Below are 27580 nucleotides of genomic sequence, written 5' to 3'. Positions count from 1 at the left end.
TACCGTTTGTGGCCAAAAGAACAAGGGGAGGGGAAAGGAGTGAGGATTTTTTACTGCTGTAGCAGCACACATGCATCCATCGATGACTCACACTGCTGGCTCTGCGTCTTTCCACAAGAGCCATAAAATTCAGGGGCCTGTAATGAGTTTCACATTGAGTAGCAGAGCAGTAAATGCACTCCTACTATCTGCAGCTCCTGAGTCACATCGGAAACCACGAGGGCACTCAGCTCTTCCTTTCCTCAGCGTCCACTTTGATTCAAAATGGCATGCCTTTATGCTATTGTCCATTCATGGTCAGGCTAAATGCTGAGCATACGGTCTGCAAATCTTCCTGGACTGGTGAACTTTGGCTCTGCCAAGTTTAAAGTTGACAGAGGTCTGAGAACAAAGGTTTCCTCAGTAACTCCTGGATCATTTTTCCCCTATTTGACCTCCACAGTTAAATCATTTTATGGTAAAAGCAAGGCCAACAGGGTCCTCGTGGAAGTCTATTCAGAGTCTGATGACATCTGACAGTTTGGACCAGATATTTCTTAATATAGTTCAAGACTGCTTAATCTCATGTGATTCTGATGCCTTATGCTAAGCTGAAGAAGAAGTTTGTCAAGGAGAAACTTCAAAATATTGTGCAATAAAATACACCGCTTCATCTTTCTCCAAAGAACGAGAAAATAGAAAAAATATTGCCCTAATAGGATAATAGAAACCTAATTCACCATGGCCAGTGCACATAATTCCAGTTGTTTTAACAAGCTGTTATTACTAGAATGAAATGCCACTTAACTCTGAAAATCCTTCTTTGAAATTTAAAGATTTGTTTGGTAGAAGAATCTGTGAGTGGTAATAGATTGCAGTCATTTATGTCAGTTTCTGATGTGGACTATAATGAATCATGTTTATGCTCCATGAAACAAACATAACTGCATAACTTCAGGAATAATTGAAAGCACCTGTAATAAAGTACATACCTCCTCCCACAAACAAGTTCTACATTCGTAGCCTGTTTGTTTGGTTCAATTATGTGCATGTAGTTAAATCCCACCGAGGCTTCCAACAGCAAACACAGAGCAGATCTTACTGATTACATACCACTTTTTTCTGTACTCAGCTCTGTTATGTGCATATATTAAAACCATAGATGCACTCTTGACCTGAAAATGTTTGCTAACAAAAGAAACAGCATTTTGAGGACAATTAAGAAACTACCCACAATTTACTTTAGAGGCTGCAAACTGATTAGTACAGAGGGGGAAGAGAACTGGGTTCACAGCGAGTAACTCCTCGAGGCCCCTGACCTCCATGTAAGGCAGCACCATCATCTCAAGAGGAATTCAGCTTCTCCAGTGGAAGAGAAACAGAATGAGGAGTATTTTCAGACGACGTTCCTCAGGTTCAGAAAGGAGGGACAGATGTTTGCAATCTGACGTCATTCAAATGTGTGCAGCTTGCCAGGAAAATGTTTTTTGTCAAAACACTTCATTACATTGTTCAGGAGCGGGCTCAGCAGGCTCCTCTGTCGGTATAAAGATGAAAAAGATTTTTTAACAAACCGAGGAACTTACTCTAAAAAGAAAACAAGGTTCATGAACATGATTCTTCATCTTTTTCTGTGCTTATTTGTTGGTGTAACAGTGCAGGTTTCTAAAAAGGACCAAGAGAAGTGACTGCCTGAGATTTATTATCCATTTCTACAGTATAGCCAAAAACTAAAGGTGAGTGTTTGCTGTCAGAGCTCCAAAGCTAATGACTCTTAAATCATTTCTCTTTAAATGCTGTCTAGCTTAATTTTTAATAGTGGAAATGGTTCAGTGGATGCACCTAAAAATAAGGCCATCGTCTTAAAGATGCAGTATGTACAGTAACAGAATTTCAAAATTAAATCGACTGATTTAAAAAAGGAAGTTTAGACTTTGATTGGTTTACTAAAGAAAAAAATACATTACTATCTCATATCTGACAAATAATATGGCTGGCTGAGTGCTGCAGACCGTCAGAGTATTTTGTGCTTCTCTTTTGGTGACTGCATTCTCCCGGGCTGTTACTTAGCAGGTAGGTCTGTGTGATGCAGTCATTTAGTTTATAGATGCAGCTTGCTAGCCAAGCTGTTTAGCATTAGCTGATAAGTTAGCACCCCACTGTCTGGTCTAAATGCAGCATCTTCTGTCTCCAAAAACACAACAGCTTGAGAAATGCTAATGTTGAGGCTTCAAAAAGCAGAGCCCAAAACCATCAGGGTTACAGGGTGACATCAGCTCACTTCCTGGTCAGGTCGCTATCATGACAGTTTTCATTATCAGTGCTCTACAGTTTTCTGTAGAGTTTCTTGTCCTGTGGTTGGATGTACTCCATCTGCACTACTCTGGTCTATAGACGGCAATGGTTGTCCTTGATCCACCACCGAGGTCCACAGTGAGCTTCATGGTTACTCAAACTGGAGCCTGCAGCAGATGGAGCTCACAGAGCATGCAGAGCCAGTATTAGTTCATGCTGAGTACCTGCTGAAAAGTTCATAAACCCTTTGTGATCATTACGGTGATTTAGTGTCTTAGGAACAAAAAATCAAGACTTTTTAAATCATCAGTTTAGCCAACAAATTGACAAACTATAGCCATTACGGTTTCCCCTCTCTTTTTCCATTCCATGCTGTGGCGCTTTAATCAGACAGCAGCAAACCTCAAGTCCATTTCCTGTCTGACAGGAAAACATTCCTTCCATTCTGAGTCATCAGTGTGAAGTGTTTGCACAGAAGATAATTCAATTAAGATTAATCTGCTCTGATTTCAGATAAAGAAAACAGGAAGGAATGATAATGATAACAAGTCACTTCACTGCTGCAGGAAATATTGTCCCAGACTTGCTCAAAAAAAAAAAAAAACGTTAAGCAGGTTACAGGGCTGCTTATATGCTTCTGCTACAGGCACCTGTAGAAATGAGCTGCAATGACAAGCAATGATTCACAAATGGAAACACTCATCCAAACGAGGGATACTGGCACAGGAAGTCCAGAAAACAAATACAGATTTTATTTGAGCAGTTGAGATTTTTTTGGCTTAACGATATTACTGCCAGATTGCCATCCAGTGCAAAGTCATATGTCTGCAGATCCTCTGGATGTGGTTTTTGTTGACTGGTTCCATGAGAGCATCGATCTGGAGTCCAATTTTTTTTTTTTTTAGCTCTACTGAATTTGAATCAAATTAAACATGAGCTGAGCTTCCTCCTTTGTGTTTACTCTGATTAGGCTCAGTCTGTTGTGTATTTACCCAACACTGTGCCAGAAGAATTAAATTTCTTTACATTTGAATTGTTTTTCCAATTCTGGTTTAGTGCATAATCACTGCCTGGATTGCAAGAGCAAATTATGACTGTCACTGATGTTGGTGAGGTGGTTTCTGTGACTTTAAGTCATAGGCATAGATTTCAGGGAGAATGCAGTTACAGAGGACATGTTCTACCATAAACTGATACACAAAAGGTGCAAACTGGTGAGTAAACATTCAACAGAATACAGAAAGTTCCCCCTCCAAATAAACACAATCAGAAGCTCAAATGAATCCTACACTATGTTTAATTTATGTCAGCTTTCAGGCCCCTCTTCTGTGGAACCAGCTCCCAGCTTGGATTCAGGAGACAGACACCCTCTCTACTTTTAAGATTAGGCTTAAAACTTTCCTTTATGATCAAGCTTATAGTTAGGGCTGGATCAGGTGACCCTGAACCATCCCTTAGTTATGCTGCTACAGCCTAGGCTGTTGGGGGGTTCCCATGATGCACCTCTTTTTTTACTCTGTTTATACCCCACTCTAATAATAACTAATGATTAAATGCAATCTCTGCCTCTCTTCCACAGTGTGTCTTTTGTCCTGTCTCTCTCCCCTCAGCCCAACTGGTCACAGCAGATGACTGCCCCCCCGAGCCTGGAGTTTTAACAGGAAGGTACTTGCTCACCGGGGCTTATCTGATTTTTGGGTTTTCTCTAATTATTGTAGGATCTTTACCTTAAAGCTTGAGATGACTGTGTGTTGTGATTTGGTGCCATATAAATAAAATTGAATTGAATGTCTGCACAGTAAAAATCAATCAGGAGCTGAAAGAATGAGCAAAAACACATTTAAGGTGTTACGCTTGTGTCAGACTACTTTAATTACACGGGGCACTGATTCTTAGTAAACAGTAAACCCATGAAACAAATTAAAAACTATAGCTAAGAAGTTAAAAGGAAAAAGATATCATCTAAAAGTCCTCTTTGAAGCATCTCAGTTTTTTACACCCACCCAGACTCTTCTGCTGTGCTGGACCCTCTGCAGTCCTCTGTTCTTTGTAAGTGGGTGTGCCAGCTCAGCAGCTACCCACAGCATATTCAGTTTATCTCAAAACATATCGCAAAACTCTGTAATGCAGAATTAATGCAGATGTGATCCAAACAAACTGTTCCCAAAATACCGCTAAGTTGTAGGATTACACACATCTTCGTATTGTGTGCAGCTGCTCCTCAGAAACTCTGACACGGGACCTCAGGCATGCAGCCATTTGTGCAGAAACGACATGATCTTTCCCATATTTACTCAGGTTTTATTAATCACATCATAATGCAGGTTGTGAGAACAATTTTAGAACAGCCCAGCTGGAACAATATGAGTCTCTGTCTGGTGAGCTGCTGTGATTCAGTCACTGTGCTGAGCTTAGTGTGGACCGTCAACTTCAACAAATGGTGTGAAGGCACTGCTGGAATTGGTCCACTTGTTCTTTTTCATGCAAATGAATCAAAATGTTACAGAGTTAAGCGTGCTCAACAACACATGGAACTTTGCACGGATGTCAAAAACAGCTGAAAATGTTCAAATATTATAGATCTGGGTGGTGCAAAAATGGTTCCATCCAGAGACGTGCAGATTGTTTGTGCAGCATCCAATAATAGTTAAAATAAATTAGAAACAAAACCTGAACCTGGGCCTCCAGAACATCATTGATCAAAGATAACATTCTCCCATGATCAAAAGATCATTTGATCCGGTGTGATACAATGCTAGATGACATAACACTCCTCAGTCTTGCTCAGTCATTAAAACCTCCAAAGAACGATCCAGAGAATTCAGGGAAAGCTAGAAAAATACCATGGCATGGAGAGCCTGTGGCTCACTTTTAACCACATTGAAATGTTGGGATTAATTCTTCGGGAAAACAAGCAGTCCACGATGGTGGGTTAAAGAAAGCTACAGTGACAGTAAAAATGGGTACAGCACAGTAATGTACGGCTAGGCCTGGAAGAGCTTTAAAGGTTTAGTGTGAGGGGAGGTTAGGTTAGGTTATTTTGAGCCTAAATTTTCATCATTGTGAAATCCAGTGATTTCTTCTGCTGTTTCTATAGCACCCACCTGTAATAACAGCATGCTCCTCATCTTATTTGGTATCTTTTTACCATTTTGTAGTCATTAAACATAAAGTACAGTTAGGGATGAAGGGAATGTCATTAGCGCAGCAGGTATTTGGTAGTGATGGGACTGCTGTTCTGAGGTTTCGGAGCGTGTGTCGAGAAATCCAGGAAGTCTTTTATGAAGCGGTACGGAGGCTTGCTTCATTAAGGGCGAGTGAAGTAGCGGGTGACATCTGAAGACTCACTGCTTCGGGTAGTGGTTTGAGTGTTGGCGTGATTTATGAAAATGCAGTGGATCCCACAAAATTTGTTAGTGTTCGCATTGTTTCACCAGTTTGTTGTGACACAGAGGAGCTGGTTTCAGTGGAGCTGCTAAAGGTGAAATTTCCCCTTTATGACTGCACTGAGCTGATCTCTCCAGTAAGTTCGTACGCATAAATATGCTTGTAGATAATCAAATGTGTTACTACTGTAATATTCACAAGTCTTTTTTTTCATTCCAAGTGTTTGCAGCAGAACAGCAACACCTCATCTATGGGTATCATAGGCAACAGACTGAAAACAGTCTGATGGGTTTTTCACATTGATAAACCTCCATTACCATCATCGCCCACACATTAATCAAAAACAGATGAATGAATGAATGAATGAATGAATGAATGAACCACACAAACTCAAGATGTTTTTATTTATATTCTTGGCAGTGATTATTCCCATGCTGACGGCCATGAGACCATCACAAATAGCTGAAATGACGCTAAAGGTTTTGACCAGTGGGGGGGTTTGTGTGCACATGAAGCCTTGAGAAATGAACCATTTCTTGGGCTTCAAAGCTTCATCTGACCATCACCAGTGTTTGGTTATAAAGCCACTGTGAGCAACCAAAGGGAAGGTGGCTAATGGAGGTTAAAGCTGTGGGGTAGGAGTGTGGCAGGCTTCAGTAGTTTCATTTTGTCTGCAGGTGACCAGCAGGAAGAAGTGGAGAGACAGGCAGGCCAGTGATGGTCTACTTCACATGAGAGGCAGTGACAAGAAACACAAGGAAAGACTAACAATGACTAAACTATATGTGTTAACACCACTGTAGAAATTACAAACTGGCAAGGAACAGATAGAAGATACACTGCACACAGATGAGCTAATGAGAGGCAGGTGAGCTGTGGAGGTGGTGGACTGATTAGAGACAGGTGTGCAGAGCTAGGAGGCAGATCACACCTACTTCAGCACAAACAAACACTTTGTTGCTCCTCTGAGGCAAGGAAAGGAGTCAAAGATACACAGTCTGAGAAATGCAAAGATCAACCGCACAATCAAACTTTCTACCTGTGTGTGTGTGTGTCACATTGTGCCCTGTGATGAGCAGTGCTACAGCTGAAATCATAAAAATTCAGCAGGAGTTGAGCTACAAGAAAACAAAGTGAAATGCAGCTGTTCCACACGCCACATTCATTTGACATCACTTTTAATTCAGGCTCTGTTTTTCTTAGAGGAGGAGAGGAGGTGCCTGTTGCCTCACCTCCTCTCCTTCTCCACTTGCATCTCTGCAAGGAGGGACTAAGGCATGAGGAAAGGAGGTGAGGAAATGAACGGAGGATGTGCAAACAGAAATGAGAAAGGGGACAAGCACTGACAGCATTTTTCTCTTGCTATTTTTGGAGTTGTTCCAGGGTGCTCAAAGTGCAGCCAGTGGGACTTTATTTTTTTTAGCCTGCAGGCACGTCTTGGTGGTTCATGTAATGAGACAAAAGGAGCCTCTCTCTTTGAGTTTGGTTTTCATTTTAGCACAGACTAAGCCTTCCTCGTGCAGAAAAAAAAACACTTGGGTGGAACAGCGCTTTGTCCATGGTTCTAACCTGTGCCGGGCCTTTCTGAGTGGAGTTTGCACAGATTTCCTCCTGCTATCAAAAACATGCTTCATCAAGGACTGCCATATGTTGGCTGTGTGGCAGGCAGAGTGTGGACCCAGATGCAGGACTCCAGAGTCATGCTTCAACTCAAAAACTCTTTATTGCTGTTTTCCAACAAAAATAAACCAAAACATACACAGACCTGCACAGCTGTAACACAACAAGGAACTGAACAAAACTGAGGGCTTAAATACACACACAGCCATTAGGGAGAGAGGACACAGGTGAACAGAATCAAACTAACGAGACAAGGGGAAGCAAAACGAAACACAATGTAAAACACGCTGAGCAGAAGGCCGAGAAGCACGACAAAAGAGCTCCTCAGTGTCAGGAGTTTCACTTCCTGCTGAAAGAAAGGTTACAAATGTCACTAAAGGTTAAATAAACTATAAACCACAGTCAGAAACTAGAATTGCTGATGTGTGCTTTTGTTATTTTGTAGGCTTTAGTGATTTGCTGGCTCCCTGAGCCGGCCCCCAGCCATCAAGCCCATAAAATCCCGGCCTGATAAAAAGTCTGTGCTTGTTTCCCCTTCTTTAGTTTTAAAGCATTATTAACCATCCAATCATTCATATAACAAATATGAACTATTGTTGAACTTATTGTCTTTGAAGGCAAAAATCAAACACATTGAATTTCGAGCCTTTCATGAAAGTCGCACTGATGGCTAAAGCAGACGGCTGGTGTAGAAGTGTACTGTGAATATTCCAGCTGGCTGACACTCACATATTGCAAGAGCCGTCTCTGCTGTGAGCCCTTAGCCGTGTCATTCCCTCAGCCTAATGCTTTCCAGAAAGTATTATGTAACGCTGAAGCAGTCCTGGTATAAAAAATGTTCTTGGTACTCAGTGGAGATTTCGATTTCAATGGTTTTTTTTCAAAGTCAGTTTTAAAGCTGTTTGAAATAACAACATGCTTTTGCTTGTGTTCAGTTTACTCTGTCGCTGACCTGTATTCATTTTCATCACTTAATTTCCTCTGTAATTGCACCAAATCCAAAGGTGAGCTCCCGGGGAGCGGGACATGAATGAAACATGGTGGACTCATAAAAGAGCCATTCAGGTTTGGCTGTCAGAGGGACAGTTGAAGCCAAGTTCGCTACTGCAGGATATCTCCACTTTTAATAGCAGATTAGGAAATCTCTTGGATTGGACATGTGAGGGCCTGGAGCTCCACAGCCATTATCTGGGAATGCTTAACTGAGGTCACATGGTCGTGAAAACAGCTGCAGCAAAAAACAGTGTCTAATTCTCTGGTCGTGAGAATGAGTTGGGATGCTGCAGGGATTTCTGGAGTCTTTAAATGACCTTTTTTTTTTTTTTTTAGATGAAGTAATAATAAACTGAAATGAATTATGAATTGCTGTAGACTCTGTTTGGATCTGACTGGTAAGGTAACATACTGTGTATATGTTAAAAAGCTGCTGCAGACTCATATATTTCCAGTTTGTTTGCATAATTTTGAAACATGGACCTCTAAAACCCCATAACCTCACTGGAAAATGTACTTTTAATACAGCTACATGCAATTTCCAGCCTGTTTGTCCACTTGGCACTTGTGTAGCGAAGCCTCTGTAATGTTTCCCTTGCCCTCCTTGCTTCCACCAGCTCTTTGACTTTGGCTCCCACAGCCCCGTCTTTCTTCTCCTCCTCCTCACTGATTCTTTTTTCTCATCACCGTCCTCTGTTCAGTCTCCCACATCCTCTTGGAGTCTTCTCCTGGTCTCATGCTCATGACTCATCATCCCACATGGAAACATTTTCTCTGTGGATCTGAAGGACCTTTTACTGCTGTTAATGAAATTTTAAACACACCCACTCCAGTTGGAGCAAAGAGAAGACATGTGAAAAAGAGGGTAAAATTTGTTGTTTTTCTTGTTGTCCTGTTATACAAATACTGCTACTTTTGATGAGAGCTTTTGATCTGTGATGCATTTTGATTGAATCTGGTTACAGCAAACAATATTTATCATATCAGTTTACTCACTTTGAGATCACAGTGTTGGTGAATACCGCCCCCTAGTGGGCATGTAGTCTTTTATAGACCAGACACAGGAGATGAGAGATGCATCTGGACCTTCAGCTGATCCATCTACTGTTCACTGAAGCCTCATCAGAAATGGTCTCAGTGGAAGGGCGGCTGTCGGGAAGCCGTTCTTAAGGAAGGGACACAGGGAGGAAAGGCTGAGGTCTGCTACATTACACAGGAAGTGGAGTGATGGAACTGTGGAATTCTGATTTAATTGATTATACTACTACTATATCAGGTCTCAAACAACCTGTGCAGCCACCCTTCACCCCTGGAAAAAAATGATCTCATCAACAAGAGCCCCCGCCTCACCGTGAGCATCTGTGCAAAAGATGCCAGTGACTCAAGTGTTGTTGCTGTTCTTTTTTTTTTTCTTAAACAAAACAAAATTTAATAAAAGAAAGAAAAGCAGAAACCTCCAGATGTCTTCCAGTCTTTCCTCTTCTCGTGTTAATTCCTGCTAAAATCTGCAAACTGTCTGGTGACTCACTACAAACAAAAATAATGGGTTGTACATAAAATAGGAAACAGGGATCTCAGCCACTTCAAAGGAAACGCGCTGGCCTGAAAACGCGAAAGACAAAAATCTTCTGCAACATGGAGACATTTACATATACAGAGTGAAACACTAATTTTAAGAGCTGACGACTATATTTGTAACAGCAGCTGTCGTGTCCAGTGAAAATGAATAATCAGTCCAACATTTAGCCTTCTGATATAAAAATACTACCCATGCTTCCTGATTGTTTAAAAATAGATTATACAGTATTGTGCAAAAGTCTCTGCTGGATTTTTTTTTTTTTCACCAGTTTGTTAAATACATCACTTTTCAGATATTGTTCATCTGCAGAAGATGTGCAAAAAATACTGTTTCATTCCTGTTAAACTGTGGTCGGGTGCAAAGAGTGAACTGAGTGAAAACGCAGCCAATGTCCAAAGAGAAAGTTTCAGGACAACTTTAAAAAAAATGTTGTAGAAATCCTCATCGAGTCTTCCACAGAGTCGGTGGATATTTTGGCTGGGTTGAAAAGTCTGTCGTGTCCACAGTTGTTCCTTATTCTTTATAATGGCCCATGGAATATTATCCGACTCATAAAAATATCCATTTTATGAGTAAATCGGATAAAATCCAATTCTTCAAACTATCCAACAGTTTGGGGTCTAATATTGAATTTCGCTGTAATGACTTTCTGCCTCGTCCCTGGATTTGCTTCCGCAGATCTTATAATCTCATATTTTTGCTCGTAAGTGTGAGTTTGTAGCTTACACTTGACTCCTGCGCTCGCCATGATCGTCTCTGGTAAAATGAACTGATTCACCCAGGTGTTGTTAATGTGTGTGTGTGTGTGTAGCTGTGCATGAACAAGCCGACATATGGAGTTTGTGTAGATCGTAGATATTGGAATTGGATGTGATGGGAGCTGAGGAGGGCTTTAGCGCTAAACTCATCCGACTTATGCGATCACATATTACAGTGGGACCAGATCTGAGGTAGGCGAAAATCCGTCCCGTATGATCAGGTTTAGGAGATGATTTTTACTGGAATTAACGGTAGGAACAATCGGGACCTACAGAAGCCATCCGACGAAAGCAAAAATCTGATTTGTGCGACTTTGACTTTATAAGTTTTTATATAAAGAACTGCAGAGAAAAGCTGCTGAAATGTAGGACTACCATTGTGCTAGCAAACATCATTTTCCACACAGACACTTCAAATCTTTTTTTCTTTCCCTGTTGAAGTTCAATTGAAGTTCTCTGATTTTGTTGTTGTGAAGCCAAACGGTGGCTGGCTTCATCTGGCAAACTTCTGGCTAATCAGACCGTGGCAGTGGAGCCGTCCCTCATCTCAGGAGAATCCAGCTCGACTCGGCTTTGCTTGGACATGTGGGAGTGCAAACCTGCACTTCAGCACGTATTTACCGTGGCATTTGGAGGGGTGCTGTTTCACGCAGAGAATGACCAAAGCCATTAAATAAACTGCTTTTATTAAAATGACAACTGAAGTCTGAGAAAGCAGCTGGGCAGTGTCACTGCTCACTAACACCTTCACCAGGCACTGCCAAAATACTTTGGAAGTCTTAGTGCTGTAACACTACCAGAGACTGTGATAACGCCATCAGCTCACCAAACTCCCCTTAAAGTGAAAATTGGCTGAAAGGAACCAATCAGTTTTAATATACTAGTACTACCACTTACACAGGGTAGCTGTACCTCAGGTGGTAGAGGTCACCTGCTAATCAGAAGGTTTGGCAGTACGTTCCTAGTTCTGTGTCAGAACTGGATCAGTTAAAGACCGGAGAGAACACTGTAGTCAAATGTATTATTGTAGCATCGATATAAGGCCGTAAAGCACAGGTCATGCACGCAGTAGTTAACTGAACCAGCATGAAGTATAAATGTGGACTCACAGCAGTAAAAGCACTTTGAGTCAATTCTGGAAACAATGTGACCTTGTGCTCTTACTTCAAAGCATTTTTCAGCTGCTTCAAAGCACTGACATGACTGTGTATCACATGAACCCATAGAATGGTGGTTCTCTGCATGCATCAGGTTACCCAGCATTAATGCCCCCACAGCGTTTTAAAAGGGATTTAATGTCTGCCTCAGGACACAAACTCAGGTTTTTCAGATTTGCTCAGTTCTCTTATTGACTGCCTCAAAGATGTCAGAACTTTGGGCTGCATGATCCCTGGATGTATGAAAGCCGGCAGTCTGGAAGATTTACACTGCATTTAAAGAAAAAAAAGATTAAGGCCTGATATGTGTTTTAATCTGAGGAAGTTTATTTCGTTTGCCCCCCCACACACATGATGTGGGTGGAGTCACCCTGCAAGGATCATTATTCACGGAGACTAACAAATGTGCCAGAAACAGATGGTTTAAGATTTCTGAGTCGGTTCAAGGTCAGAGGGCCACGGTTCGAAGCATTGTGTAGCTTCACAGTGCAGAAATGTGTGCTCCAGCACGCCATCGCCCTGCTTCTTGCTCAAACAACCCTACAACAGGCAGTTTATTTTTAATATACAAAATATATCTTATTTATCCCTAAAGATGGGAAATTACTGCTACAGCAGCCAAAATATACAACCCAGTTCACTCAAATACTCTGTCACGCACACACACATACACACGCACACACACACACACACAATAAGCATAATAGGGAGCTCAAAAAATAAAAATATAAATCATGAGTTTCAATAGAAAAATCTAATAAATAAATACATGCTGGTCTGAAGCAGGAGGGATTGTGTGTCCTTGTGTGAAGGTGAAAAGAAAAAGTGAAAGCTGTGTGTGTGAGTAGTGAACAGCATGTTTGTGTGTTATCCAGAGATGATGGAAGAAACCTCACAGTGTTACAGGACAAACATACACGTACGCGTGGCAGTCATGTGGTCCACACGGGGATCGAACAATTATCTAAAGTGGAACTTCAGAGGTAACAATAATTGACGACTGGCCCGTACGGGGATCGAACCCGCGACCTTGGCGTTATTAGCACCACGCTCTAACCAACTGAGCTAACTAATATAATATATATATACACACACACACACACACACACACACACACTGGACGATAAACAAGGCCCTCCATATTTCCTACGCGGTCCCCAGCTGCTGTCCTCACACGCAGGTAGTGGTATGGATCACATGGCCGGTTAGCTCAGTTGGTTAGAGCGTGGTGCTAATAACGCCAAGGTCGCGGGTTCGATCCCCGTACGGGCCAATGATCATTTATTGGTGCCTCTTAAGTTGTACATTTTCCTGACCTGAGCCGGCGTTGCCTTGATTTACTGTCAGGACAGTCACTCGTCATTCATTATTAATATAAATACACTATACTGACAAAAGTATTCACTCGTCTGCCTTCACACACACATGAACCTGAGTAACATCCCATCCTTAATCCATAGCTACAACAGCTTTAACTCTTTTGTGAAGGCTTTCCACAAGAAAGTATTTAAGCTTAGAAAAAAAATATTTGTGTGAATGAAGCATGTTGTGTTGTGCACTTTGAGTGCTCAAGCAGAAAAGTCCTAAGAAGTTTGGACATTTCTGTCACAATAGCTTGCCATTTGCCAGAAGAACAAATCAGCACCCAGTCAGACCCTATGAGCAAGAAGTGGCAAGAACACATCTCACAAACCTGGATGATGGATCTGTGTGTGCATCTTTGCCATTTCTGCTGACTAAACCATGGATTCATGTTGGTTCAGTGCTGCAGTTGCCTTCATATGCTGGAATTTGTAGCCCGAGACCCACTTAATAGGAAGCACAGCAGCAAATGTAAACCGACAGGCAATTTTCACGCTCGCAGTCGTGTCCAATGCGGCATTTTCAAAACAAAGAAACCCATGCCATGAAATAAACGAGATCCTTGCAACCACAAAAGTGCAAGGAATGGCCTCGGTGTCCAGGATTTCACAGTAACTCGCATCAAACAGCTGCCTCTCCCTTTCAGTGCCAGCTGCAGTAAAATCTGAAATGACCACAAAGTAAAGGAGAAGTGCACGTTTCAAATTTTGCCTCAAAGCCGAACACACAGGGGATTTCTCCAGGCTTTTATTTTGTAGCAGTGATGAACAGACGGCAGCTAGATATCCGTTTACAGGTGAAAATGTCCACGAGTTCTCTGTGATGGTAATTGGAAAGAAGTTCATTACTTTTAGCAGAGATGCTAAGAAATGCTTTTATTTTGTGTGTTTAAAGGTTTGTTTCATTGCCAGGTTTACACTGTGATTTTGGGGTATAAATGTCTATTTGCTCCAATATCAACTTACCCGGTGGTCCATAATCATACATAAATACAGCCTGCTTCCTGATATTGGCCCACAGAAAACAAACTTTCAGTTGCAGTGAATGTTGACTCTGTAATACAACACCAACTACAGACAAAACTCAGAAGAACAGTACCAGAAATATAGAAACAGCAAAATATTTATTCACCAGTTAAAACATAAAATTTCAAAATGAGGTCTCCGTACGGTGATGCATGCACGCCAAGACTCCCGTCACCTGATGACATTCATTTCAAGGCCAACTGTAAGTGCTGAAACACATGGAGTGGACTGTACAAGCTGGTTTGTGTATTTCTGCTAGGGGGGGGGGCGCGTTAGTTGGTGCTGGGGGGGGGGGCACGTTAGTTGGTGATGGGAATATGAAGCTTCCTTTGAAAACAGCCAAATTTATACATCAGGTGGGTTGCAAAGAGCAGAAGAGCATAAAAATACACAGCATCACAGTCTGAAACGTTCAACACATCAAGAGCAGAGAGTTTATTAGTCGCTGAACATAAATAGGTATGTCCTGGAGCAATCATGCAAGATGATTGGGGTTTTGGTACGTCTCGATCAGGGACGCAGGAAGGGTGAAGAGTCTTGCATTCTCCCTCAGTACCGAGTGGGCAAAAATGGGTGGCTGTAGCTGTGGTGGCTTATCAGTTCTCGAGGAAAGCCACGTAGTCAGTGAGTCTGGCCAGCTGCTGCTCATTTGGAACCAGCGAGACAGGGGGAGGATCTGTTGAAGGAGAGAGACATGGAGGAGGAGAAGTTGAGTCAGAGGGGGATTCCTCTTGTGCCAAACGCTATCGATCTTCTTACATTGCTCCAGTTTTAGCTCTCCAGCCCATGTGCTCTGCCTGTCAGGCTCAGCAGGATTCAAGCTAAACCTGCTGTTGACATCTATAAGTGAGCTCACGACTTCTCCCAACCTGCTAAACAACAACAACTACCTGCCAGGAGGTCAGCACGATGTTTTACATCCATCTAAAGCAGAATCATCCCGTGTGAGATCAGCAACCAAAAGGGCCAATAAAATCTGAGGCAGAAAGTTGAGGATTCATGTGGGTGGCTTAGCTGTGTGCATGTGTGCAGCAGATGCTTCCGTCATGCAGTAAGGTCTGATGATTACAGATAGGACAGATGTCCTTTGGTATGTCTGCATAAATCAATAATCCCATGGATCAGTCCATGACCCTTTGAATCAGGGACATGTGACGGTGATAACATTTGGGAAATATGGACCGCAATCACATATTTCAACAGCTTCAAGGAAAAAAAAATCCTAAATCTGTGCCCATTTGTGTGTCTAATAAATTCCCTGGGGAGTTGGATGCAGGATTGCTGTTAGGAGCGGCTGGGCATGGATTAATTGCACAACACTGCCACCTACCTGGTTTTTTGGGCATCACCATCCTGGTGTTGGGATCTGCCTGCCAGCCTTGGCTCACCACACCTTTGGAGTAAGGAAAAAAAATAATCTCATCAGTGACTCCGTAAAAGACAATGTGATGAAATTAACTGAAGGATTACTGCTTGGCTCAAAGGCAACAACAGTCAGCCTCACCCTTCACCGCCTCCTCCACAGAGTAGCCCACAAAGGCCGCAAAATCCTCTGCTGTGATGGAAGTGTACGCCTGGGCCACGAGGCCGTACGCCCGCTGCCGTGTGCTCTCTGCGAAGACATTAATATGAGATAGGTGCACATGGAGAGCATATGAGCTAAATCTACGCTCTGGTTCTATTTAAAGTGCACAGCACACGGGGCAACTTGCTGGGAGCTTCCAGGCACAGGGAGAGAGTGTTGTTACAGCGCTTTAACATGATATTTATGCAGCATGTCTCGTGTAAACAGCACTTCTAATGAGCAACAGCACAAGAGGTCACACACTGCGAGGAACAACTAGTCAAGAGTGATTTATTATCCTATGGAAGAAAGCTCTGAGAACCAGAAATGCACTGTATTTATTACGAACCAACCAACAGACACGCTTTAAAGGTTTGCTGTTTACTTGACCTGATAATGAACAAAGCTCAAAACATTCAGGGTACCAACGCTTGTTTCTTCAAACTATGAAACCGTGAAACTGATGCTCAAAACTTGTTACAGAAAAATTGTGCTGAACAGGAACATTTTCTCTTTGGACTCTGCCACTTGGAGTGGGTGTAAACCTGATTTGGTTGCAGTTTTATAAATTTGTTTTCCAGCCCTGAAAACTTCATGTGGATATCTCCTGTACTTATGGAGTTCTGAGGGCTCAAAATGCTGGAAAAATAAAGCAACTTAAAAAAAAAAGATCCAAATTTCAACCCTCTGCTTTGGACTCTGAGGGCCTGTAACTCAGAGTATGTATGAGGATGAAGGAAAATGTTTGCATGGCAGTTCATTTACAGCCATGTTAGCATTAGCATCGTCGTCCCTGGAACATCACTTAACGCTGACATGTCAAAGCTGCTGGAGAGGATCGTTTGCGCACACGGTGAGCCTTGTAGGCGAGACTGAGCCGTCACTCCCATCAGTGACGTGTCTTCCCAACTCCACAATTTCACAAGTTGTTTTTGATTTAAAGGGATGAAGAGAGCGTTTTTCTGTCCGTCTGCAAGAAAACTCCTTCAGAGTCCTCTTCTAGATTGATTCTCATTCTGCTGACCGTGCTGATTTTCTTGTGGAAACTGTATGCTTGGAAGTTGCTTCCTCCCAGCCCAAACAAACACACAGCTCTAACAGGAAATCAAACAAAGCTCGTCTTAACAAAAATTTGTCCTTAATTTCTCGTACCATCTGGGTTTGCTTTAAGATCAATTTTGTATTTTGCCTTTTGGGAAACTTTGACTCGACTGTGATGAACTCATGAGCTAAATAAAATTCCACAATCAAGGATACTCAATAATAGATCTGTTAAATGAAGCATGCTCAAGTCGAATCACGGACGTGCTCACACCACAGGCCGCTGAAGTCTTTATCTGCAGCGTCTGGCTTCAGCTTCTAAACGGCCCTGTTTATCTAGCCTGACTTGACGTGCTGTGGAGATTACTGTGAGAGTGGCAGGGCCTCACAAACAACACACGCTGGAGGGCATCTGTGCTGCTCCTGCAGCTATCACGTAAGCGCCTCAGGGTTATGGCCTTTGGTGTTTTATAGCCTAGCAACAGGTTGTGTGTATACCAACAATCAGCCAACTGTCTGCTGCAGCCGTTAGCAGCAGTAAGAATAACAAGTGGGATGAGAAAAGACAGCTGTGTAGGGGAAGGCCGGAGATTTGTCAAGAGCATGTTCCCATTGTGATGTCCAACAAGCTTCCTGTCCTAAATGTTCCCGCACTTACTGAAAAAGAGGCACCGAAAAAAAAAAAAAAAGGTGACGACATAGCTTGACAAATATGTCAACACTATTTATATGTGTGAGTTTGATCCAAAGTCGTGGTTTAGTTTGAGCACTGGAGGGGACATCAACCTGGAGACCTGTGGATCCAGCTCCAGGGAAGTTTGACCATCAGATACTTCATGTCCTGGATTCTGTTGATGTTTGAAACACCAATTTATACCATAACATACATTATTGTTTGTTTATTGTCATTTCTGCTGTGCTTGTGTGCCTGTGTTACCTGTAAAAGCTGCTACTGGAACTTTAATTTCCCTGATGGAAACTTCCTAAAGGGATCAATAAAGTTGTATCTGAGCTAATATAAATGTATTTTTTTATGTAAAGGAAGGGCGGCAGAAGGAGATGCTGTGATTCTACTGACTGAGATCTGTGTGTGTGTGTGTGTGTGTGTGTGTGTGTGTGTGTGTGTGTGTTTCTTGTGGACATAATAACTTCTATCCCAAAAGATTCAGCAGTTGTGTGAACTAATAATCAGAATCATATTTTGGGCACAATTTAAGGAAAATTTCCGCCTCACTGAGAACTGTTCCATCTTTTTCTAAATAATTTCTCTGCTTTCTTTACTGAAACAACTTCAGTTAAAACTAAAAACTAAAATGTGTAACATTGACTAGTTTCAGACAATTAAACTGAAATGAAAACAAAAGATTAACTAAAAAAATGAATCTAATGAAAAATGCTGATATATAAACTGACCGGGCGTCCCCTGTGTCGTCCCTGAAATGGAGACTTGAGATCAAATCTCCAGAGTCTGTATTTAAACACTGTTGTGACTCAAACAGCCTCTTAAATCAAGAAATCTGAATGAAACCAATTTTGTTTTGCACATGTGTTTCACTGAGAAAAAAACCCTTCCATCTATTAAAGGAGTCAAAGCTGATAAAGCTGCTGCTTGTGCTGGAACAACCTTCTGGCACCATCTGCAGATTCGAACGCTCCCGACCCAACAAGGCTGGTCGGCTCAAGGATTTCTGTAACCCAACCCTGGGGAGGACGCGTATTTTTACCGTGGCCTCTTGGCCGCCGGGCAACGACTTGTGTGGCAACTGGACGGGCCTTTCATAGCATGTGCCTCTGACACTTCAGAGCTGGGTTGGAGCTGCTGAGTAAGACATCTGCGACTGTGAGGAAGGGAGTTTTATGGAGGAGAAACAGGACCTGGCCTGTCCTACCCGGTCAGTCTATTCCAGGGTGACCTATCATCTCTCACCATCTCACCTCTTAAAAATAGCCCCCACTTTTCACCAGCAAAGGCAAAGCAGACAGGACATGGCAAGGGCCTTTATTTTTAAATACAGTCCACTGCCAAGTAAGAGCAGCAACACACTGGGAACCATTTAGATGGAAGCACTCCAAAAGGTCTGTAGCACCAAAATAATACTGTGTCATGGAAGCTTTTCTTCCTTTTTAAGCCCTGTTTATTAAAAAAAAAAATTAAATTGAGCTAAAAATAAAGAAAATTGGTGCTTCACTTCATGCAGGTTTATTACCAGTAAAAACAGACTTGGTGGTTACACGGAGGTCAGCTGATCACCAATTCAACAAAGAACAAAGTCAGTAAGGAAATCTACTACAATAACTACTCAGACATACTACCTATGTTTACATTTAACAGAAGTACAAAAGTATAAAAAGAACTTACGAAAAAAGTATGACACTGAAATTAGATATTGCACTGAAAGTAAGGGGAAATGGTTTCAGCCCACATCCTCCTTCACCTCCTTAATATTTCATTTAACAATAAAGTCTTCATGACAAACACTTCCCTATTTCAAAACACTTTCAAGAGTACTCAAGTCCCAAACAACTTCAGTTCTTATCATTCCTCCTCTTCTTCTTCCTCCTCCTCCTCCTCCTCTGCATCTTCAAATTCATCATCATCTCCACCCACTCCAAAGTCCATTTTTGTAAGGACTCTTTCGACATGCTCTGTTGACAGAGTGAAGTGGTCCATCTTCTCAAAGCCTGGCTCGGGCCTCTCTTCGCCCAGCGAGGCTTTGGCTGCATCTTTGGTCTGTGCGATAAGGCCCTTCGAAGCCAACAGGAACTCGGCAGCTCCGCTCTGCTCCAGCGCCCTCACAGCCGTGTCTGTCAGCTCTGTGCTGGCCTGCAGTCGCTCACCGTAACGCTGAGCCAGTGCCCGCAGAGCTGCCACCTTTTCATCTTGCTCTTTCCCAACTTGCTCAAGCAGAATGCCCTTACGCTCTTCTAGGACAGCATATAGCAGATCAAAGCGCTCGGCGAGGCCCTGCTTAGCACGCTGAGCGTTTTCCTGTACAGCACGGCAGGCGTCTTCCATCTGATTGAGCAGAGCCTGCAGGCGACCGTTGCTGGCCACCAGAGTATCAATAGCATTACTCAGTTCACCCTTCTGGGCCTGGTAAACAGTTGCTAGAGGGGCCACCTCGCAGTCCTTATGCTGGCCAAACACTTTGCACATGGAGCAGGTGGGCGTCTGGCAGGTCACACAATAGATGTTGATTTTCTCATCCTCGTGTTCCTGGCACTTTGGCTCTTTGGACTCTTTAGGCTTCAGGCTGGTTTCTGTCTTTCCACTGTCGCTCAGTTCTTGCTGCTGCTTATAGATGTCAATGATATTTTCCACCAACAGGTTGCGCTGGAGCCCGTGCACTCCATGGCGGTCGAGCACAACCTCAAACCGGCAGGTAGGGCAGCGAAAGACGCCGCCAGAAAAGCGGTATGGGTTGCGTGAGTCATAGAGGTCACTGGCACAGCTACGGCACAGGTTGTGCTGGCAGGGCAGGATGACCACAGGCTTGGTGAACATGTCCAGGCAGATGGGGCAGCTCAGCTGCTTCTCAAGGCTATCCATGGGGCTGGGGGGCCGAACCACAGATCCTGTCCTTTGGATGTCCATAATGGAAAGTTTTCTGCCTACGCCTTGACCAGCAAGTTTTCTGTTCCCACAGAGACAAAACTTAAAGTCGAGTTGCTAAAACAGAGAGCGAGTCTAAGAACTCCTGTGAGCGTACCCTTACTCGTCTATTCTGGTTGAGAGCTAGCAGCTCTGTCCTTTATAGCACTCACTCACAGCTGGTGACACCTGATCCTTTCCACCAGGCATTCCTGCCTGCTTGCTAGTCTGGGATCTTTTCACAGAAATGCCCCCTCCTATCCACTGCAGCATGTGTCACATGTCCCAGTGGGCGCTGAGTCCCCTCTAACAGTGACCCAAGCGGCCAACTGAGCGCAGACAAACAGGGTCCATGTGACCTGCTCAGAGGAGCCCCACCTGAGAAAGGGGGCTCAGTCTTATTGGTAAACAAGTCTGTGAGAAGATCCTGTGACTCGGCTGTTTTTCCATTTGATCTCCTCTCTATTTATTTGTCCAGTGCGCCAGTTTATGTAACCTGTGCCGTTTCGCAAACTCAGTGACTGTACTCATATACTCTAGACATTAATATTCATATTTTAGATTAAACTGACAACGAAATGATGATGATTAATTACATGCTTATTAAACTATTGTTGCTACAGCATTTAAGGCTCCTTCTTTGTAAATGTCCCAACTTACTTGCTTGTCTCTTTCTTTTAAAATACTTCAACACTGGAACTTCCTGCTTTTAATAATAAAAGGCACAATTTAGGGTGACTGTAAAAATTAAATTTAACCCCAAACTCAGGCAAGATGACGTCTCAAACGTAATTAGTAAAGAAGTGATATTTACCTACTTTTTAGATTCATAATGACTTTTTTTGGTTTGAATTCAAACAGATTTATTAAAAATATTAAGCTCAATTTATTATTTTAGATTATATTTACCACATCCACCAAACAGTTATGACCAGTTGTTGCTTAATGGTGCCATGACATACTGTACTCAGCGTCAATATCAGATCAACACACAGCGTCATAAACATGAGGGAGAAGCTATTCTTAAACTGTTGCACAATGCAATCGACACATGATACAAAAGCAGCAACATCTGTGACATCGGGTGATATAACTTTATGAACTGATGTTTCTAGAAAATCCTTCTTTAGAAGGTAAACAGTGTGAAACAGGCAGAAATATGGAGGCGTTTCGCTGTTTTCTCATTATGACACAGTGTCGAGCATGTAAACTGAAACTCAGAGTATTGTGTTGTGGATGTTTGATGCACCATTAATGAGCAGTAATATTGTTAAATGTGTTTTCTCCCCCACTGCTTTGTTGCATCACAGTCCTGACTGGGTACAGCTGGTGCCCCCTGCTGACTGTTATTCTAAAATTATAGATACTTAACTCACTTCAGTGTCATAACAAGAGTTTTGCCACAGTTTCCCAACCGTGTAAATCAGATAAATAATATCTGGAAGTGTAATTAATCTAAAAATCTTTATAACAACAGGTCAAAAGGATGAGTGGGAACTCAGCTGGTGTGTTCTTTCTGTTGTTACCTCTAAGAGCCTCCATGACAGGAAGAATATTCTCCGACCACTGATAAGCAGCGATGGCTGTGTAGATCCCTGGAAAGTCTCTCTGCCAAATGCGCTGGCCGACGGCCCAAATAGCTGCTAATTCAGGATTTGCCTGCAGCAAACAAGTGAGAAGCATTTCAAACATTTGACCAGGCAGTGTTTTTTATGCTACTGTGAAGAGCATTCACACCCTAATGCACACTTAGACTGCTGGATCACAGAGGGTCCACTGTCTTTATAATGTTATTAAAACAGCAAATCTTTTTTTTTTCTTTTTGTGTGACACGAGGCTTTTTCTTAGAAAATCTCAGCTCCTGGCAAGAAATGATGACTTGACTGGCAGTAACATTATTCCATTTATTTCACAGTGCTCTTGGATGTCTAAGCAGGTCCAGATTGTTTTCCTGTGGGACAAAACGATTTGCCAGCACTTAAGAAATCATACAAGTCAAAATGCCAAATTACATGTGTTTTAAATAAGTTATTATTTTGTTATAGTTGAGCAATATTTCTATAAACACAAAACTGTGAGCTGCGGGCGAGGGGGTAAAAATGTTTGCACTCAATGTTAAATATGATGCTGACACCACAACAGCATTAAGTTGATCTCAAACAACACAGTCAGCATATTTCTAACTTCTAAGCTGAACTATTTTAATTCCTTATTATCAGGTTGTTGTAAAAGCTGAAAATCCTCCAGCTGATCCAAAACCAACAGGGACTAGAAAGAGCAGCCTGAGTCTGTCACCCCTATGACAGACTCAGGCTGCTCAGTGCATTATGGGACTTCTCCACGCCCCATGTGTTTGCTTTTACTTACATGGCAGCAACTTAGTGCATTTAGGCATGTAGACATGGTCAAGACCACCTGCCCAAGTTCAAACTTGAGCATCAGAATGAGGTAAAAAGGTGATTTAACTGACTGAAGGTGGTACGGTTGTTGGTGCCAGCTGGTCTGATTATTTCAGGACCTGCTGATCTGCTGGGATTTTCCCACACAGCCATCTCTAGGCTTTACAGAGAATGGTCTGAAAAAGAGCAAATATCCAGTGAATGGCAGACGTCTGGAAGAAAATGCCTTGTTGATGTCAGAGAATGACCACACCAGGTATGAAGACCATCTCTGAATGCACAACACATCCAGTCATGAAGTAGATGGGCTACAGCAGCAGAAGACCATATGATGGCCTCAACAGTCACCAGATCTCAATTCAACAGAGCACGTTTGAGATGTGGTAGAACGGCACATCCTGGATGTGCAGCTGATAAATCTGCAGCAACTGTGTGACACTGTCATGCCAACATGTGTCAAAATCTCTGAGGAACCTTTCCAGCACCTTGGTGAATCTGTGGCGTGAAGAATTAAGGTACCTGGTACTATCAAGGTGTACCTAATGAAGTGTTTGGTGAGCATATATAAGACAGCAAGAGCAATACGAAGGTTTAGAAAAGGTAATACAATTGCCATTGTATGCTAATGTGAATAGCATTCGCATTACTTCATTAGCAGTATTTACACGTTTTAACATGCTTACCGATTTTATTGCTTGGGGAATCCTCTTCCATAGATACCTGGCATTATTCCTGTTGGCAAACATCAAAATCAGCACACACACAATAAGGCTGCAGGCACAGGCAGCAAAAAGGGGGCTCATTAGCTGTGATATAACTAAACAGAGTTCAGTCAGTCTGCAGTCTGTCACACAAATATACATTAAATGTATTATTTGCACATCTATGCCTTCTAAACAATTACTAACGTAAAAACATATTCAAAGTACTAAATCATCCAGGAAGCCATGAAGTTCGTATAACTGTACAGTTGCTTTAAAAAGAGAAAACAGCTCCGCCCTTAATAAAAGACAGACTTACATGTCATTATTAAGTAAATAGAGCGCGAGCAGCTGAGCGTAGACCTGAGGTGTTGCAATGCCCCCTGGAGCCTGTCAGAAAGAAATGCAGGTATGAGTTTAAAACACTGGAGATAAACGGAAAAACGAACAAATGTGAGTTCTCCGCACAAACACGTTCTCACTATTATTGTAAGATATATATATATATATATATATATATATATATATATATATATATATATATATATATATACACACACATACATACATACATACATACATACATACACACACACACACACACACACATTTTTTTTTTTTAAATCGCTAAATAGCATATAGCCAACGGCAGGCGTCCAGTATATGGCTTTAGCTCCTGCTGACATTACAGTACTGGTCCCTTCCCTTTACGTTTCCTCCTGTACAAACCAACAGTCAGTCCTACGGTGACATGCAGACAGAGGAGCTTTTAACGTCCAAAAATCAAACACATGAGCTGCAGCATCACGGAGAGACAACGACCAGCTAACTTCCTGCTATCTGCTGGTAGGTAGAGGTAAACCAACACGAAAACTCAGTTGCAGTTCGGTTTTCATTTTTAACTCGGAAACGTTTCGCCTCCGCGTTAACGAGTTTGCTGAGTTATTTTCTCAGAGCTTTAACTTTAAATGAGCCACACAGGCTAGCTCCTGGAGCCACGACGCTAGCCCTCAGACCTCACAAACTGCACCGCTACCACCGCGCTTCCACAGTCTCAGCGTCTCTGAGACTTACTGTTCACACACAAAACCACGAAGTCCTTACCTCGAGCTCCTGAGCTTCACACTGCTCTAATAATTTATCAAAATTTTCCTCCATAATCACAGCAGTAGGCATGATGATGCCTAGCTGTTGCACCGGAAACTCCTCCTTCTTCTTCTTCTTCTTTGTTGTCCCAGCCGTATTATTAGTCGGACGTCCGGGGTGTGCTCACGCGCGCCCTCTTTTGGGTGATGCGCAAACTACAGTGAAATACCACAGAGCAAATGGTAAGGCATTCACAGATAAACGCCAAATACAAAGAGAAAATATTAAAAGAATAGTATTTTTTTTAAATAAAAAGGTTGTCATAAGAGAGTCTGCATTCATAGATGGGGAACAAATTAAAGGAAAATATCTACACACTCAAATCCTACAGTAAGGATCTGGAATTTTGCTGATATAGTTTGTGTGTGCTTGTTTCCTTAATAGGAAGGGTCACTCCTAATAATTAAGAGTTGTTTAAATCAGTCAGGTTTATTCTACAGTGACACAAGTGGCATCTTGTAGCCTGATAATGACCCTGACAGTGCATGAGAACATGTCAGGATAGTTTGGTGGGTATGAAAAGGATGCGAATCATATGTTATGGCCTCCTTAATTTCCAAAATGGGAATGTTTGACTGGTCTGGAGGGGACTCAGAGCTGTGGGTTCTGAAAAAAATGGCAATTAGCAATGTGATCTCAGTAAAGTTTTCACAATTTTGACTAAAAAAAATAAAGATTTGCCTTTTGACAATAAGCAAAAAAAAAGAAAAAAATTGTCAATTCAGCAAACTTCACCTTACAGCTGGCCAGCAAGGATTTCTGAGTTACACAGAAGACTACTACAGCAGCACGAGGAAGCCCTATACATAACTGCGTCATGCGTGTGCTCCTCCTTGTGGGTGTATGTGCATGTGCTTTGCACACGTCTGAGCAGCACCCTGAACTAGCTGATGTGAAACTAGTATGGATACACACACTTTAGCTTTCAGTATGCATGCCCTCTGTGCATTTGAAAAACAAATTAGTGGCATTATTAATTCACTTTGTACAACACTGTGCGTATCCCAGCCTTGAAAGGCAGAGTACACCCTGGACAGGTCGCCAGCCTGTCACAGGGCTAACACAGAGAGAGACACACAACAATTCACCCTCACATTCACACTTTGGGCAATTTAGAATCAATTAACCTAACCCCAGTAACTGCACGTCTTTGGACTGTGGGAGGAAACCGGAGAACCTGGAAAGAACCCACGCAGACACGGGGAGAACATGCAAACTCCTGTCACTCCAAAACGTTTTAGAAAATACCGCTACTGTAATAACTAACAACAGTATGAAGGTGCATTAAAACTGTTCTGCAGCACATGGTGGCCTTAGTAAATTATGCTGTGCTGTTTCGCCTTTAATTTTCCTTGGTATTGTTCATTTTTCGTTAATATTGTCATGTCCAAACTGATTTACCTGCATAACCTGGTCACAAATGTCATGAAAGTGATGTCATCATAGAAGACTGTAAACAAAAATAATTGTAAAAAGCTGTTTGTGGAAGTGATGATGAGATCAGGTTTTCGCTCATGAGGAGGATACGTTGTAATCCCACACAGTTATAAACCCTCCCATATTGATAAGGAGAGACATTATGACTGAGAATAACCTCGTCCAGGCCTCCAGATCCACTGATTCATGTTACCAAAGCTCGGGAGGAAAACACTCTCACACTCCCACAGTGTTCACCGAACACACCTGCACTGAGACCTGTGCGGACAGCTGAAGAAACACGATGACCATCACTGCTTTTATTAGAAAATGTGGTCCTTCGAAACGAGTTTAAAATGTTATAAATTGGGATTCGTTTGGAAAATTTTACCAATCGTGTTCTACAAATGAGCCGGCTGATCTGAGAGGAAGGTCTGACTCCTGTCACTGTTTCTTTGAGTTCAGCGAGTTTTCAGTCACACAAAGCTTCCCGTCATCATTATTTCCCATCCTGTTAAAAGTGCTGCAGTTCTGCCGCTTTCAGACAGGCCTGTAAGTTTAGATTTATTGGCACTTCTGCCGGGGAAACAGTCACACTTTAAATAACATTCGCAGTGCTGAGAGAGACTTTTTCTCTTAATTCACTGATGATCCTCCTGCCGGTGCTGGGCATTCCTCTATTTTAATTCCTTTTGATCTTTTCTTTGCCTTTGATGCTGTGACTGCACATACTTTATATCCTCTCCACATCTAAAAAAAAAAAATAACTTTGCAACGGAGGCGCAGCTCGTGTTCTCTCTTTATTTATACTGTTGATATAGAAAATTCATCTCCAAGCTTTAGATTTGCATCTGCATGGAGGAATTTCACCTCTACAAACCCTCAAACATCTTTTTCACACTTTAAAGTCGACATTTTGGAATGTCTTTAAAAAAATAAAATCATGCGTTTATGAATCTGAGATTCAAATATTTTTCAAATAATTTTCAAAATTTTGGCTTTTATTAATGCTGGAACACAGGATCAGCTTCACAGACTCATTTTAATCTCTCTGGCAATAAGAAAACAAAATCATGCATATTCACCAAATTGTCTGAATTTCCATCGTTCTGGCTGCACCACAAAGAGGAATTTTTTTGTTGTTGTGGACACACAATCTTATTTTTCATATCTTTTTGTGGCTTTAACTTAGTGGCAGGGCAGATCAGATATTTGGTGTTGTCCCTGCTGTCAGGAGGCATCTCAGATGTGCTACAGTCAGACCCACGAGGCTTGAAGAGCCACTGGAGGTGTGGAGGGTAAAAAACTCTAAAGCAGACCTGCTCCACAATTATTGTGATTCCCAAAAGAAAAGCAAAGAAAAAAAAGATTTCACAATGTGAAAGTAGGTTGACGCACCTTTAAGGACGCAAGTATACCACACAACAGAAGTATATTCTGAGGACATGATGTTGTTTAACTTCAGCGGCAGAAACATCTCTGTGTGTTAATCAAATTAAGTGGGTAAGAATGATTTGGAATAAAGAGTTCAACAAGATATTCAGTAACTTTATGAGCATAATCTTG

General features: G+C 42.1%; 2 protein-coding genes and 2 non-coding genes across 4 annotated transcripts; 1 reads left to right on the top strand and 3 right to left on the bottom strand.

The window, feature by feature from the left end:
* Positions 1-12769: 12769 nt before the first annotated feature.
* On the bottom strand, positions 12770-12843 carry trnai-aau (transfer RNA isoleucine (anticodon AAU)). The gene has a single exon. It is a non-coding gene; the product is annotated as a tRNA-Ile (tRNA).
* Positions 12844-12967: 124 nt separating this feature from the next.
* Positions 12968-13041, top strand: trnai-aau (transfer RNA isoleucine (anticodon AAU)). Its single transcript has one exon. It is a non-coding gene; the product is annotated as a tRNA-Ile (tRNA).
* Positions 13042-14236: 1195 nt separating this feature from the next.
* Positions 14237-24689, bottom strand: cops8 (COP9 signalosome subunit 8). Its single transcript, XM_030758648.1, has 7 exons — positions 24557-24689; positions 23772-23842; positions 23435-23483; positions 21879-22011; positions 15660-15767; positions 15486-15548; positions 14237-14831 (listed from the first exon to the last, which is right to left on the bottom strand). The coding sequence occupies exons 1-7, from the start codon at positions 24626-24628 to the stop codon at positions 14752-14754; spliced, it is 576 nt and encodes a 191-aa protein (XP_030614508.1). The 5' UTR covers positions 24629-24689; the 3' UTR covers positions 14237-14751.
* Positions 18924-20671, bottom strand: LOC115800978 (E3 ubiquitin-protein ligase TRIM63). Its single transcript, XM_075074466.1, has one exon. The coding sequence runs from the start codon at positions 20353-20355 to the stop codon at positions 19297-19299; it is 1059 nt and encodes a 352-aa protein (XP_074930567.1). The 5' UTR covers positions 20356-20671; the 3' UTR covers positions 18924-19296.
* Positions 24690-27580: the final 2891 nt, after the last annotated feature.

This window comes from Archocentrus centrarchus, chromosome 21 (assembly GCF_007364275.1).
Source record: "Archocentrus centrarchus isolate MPI-CPG fArcCen1 chromosome 21, fArcCen1, whole genome shotgun sequence".
Lineage (NCBI taxonomy): Eukaryota > Metazoa > Chordata > Actinopteri > Cichliformes > Cichlidae > Archocentrus > Archocentrus centrarchus.
The sequence above is the reverse complement of the archived record's forward strand: the minus strand, read 5'-3'. Positions and strand labels throughout refer to the sequence as shown.

Bases quoted from the DNA above. Each gene is read 5' to 3' on its own strand.
- cops8 (XM_030758648.1), bottom strand. From the start codon at position 24,628: ATGCCTACTGCTGTGATTATGGAGGAAAATTTTGATAAATTATTAGAG. The intron at 23,484-23,771 runs GTAAGTCTGTCT...GTTTGCCAACAG, and splicing joins TATTTACTTAATAATGACAT to GAATAATGCCAGGTATCTAT. The intron at 22,012-23,434 runs GTAAGCATGTTA...TGTTTGCTGCAG, and splicing joins TTCCCCAAGCAATAAAATCG to GCAAATCCTGAATTAGCAGC.
- LOC115800978 (XM_075074466.1), bottom strand. From the start codon at position 20,355: ATGGACATCCAAAGGACAGGATCTGTGGTTCGGCCCCCCAGCCCCATG.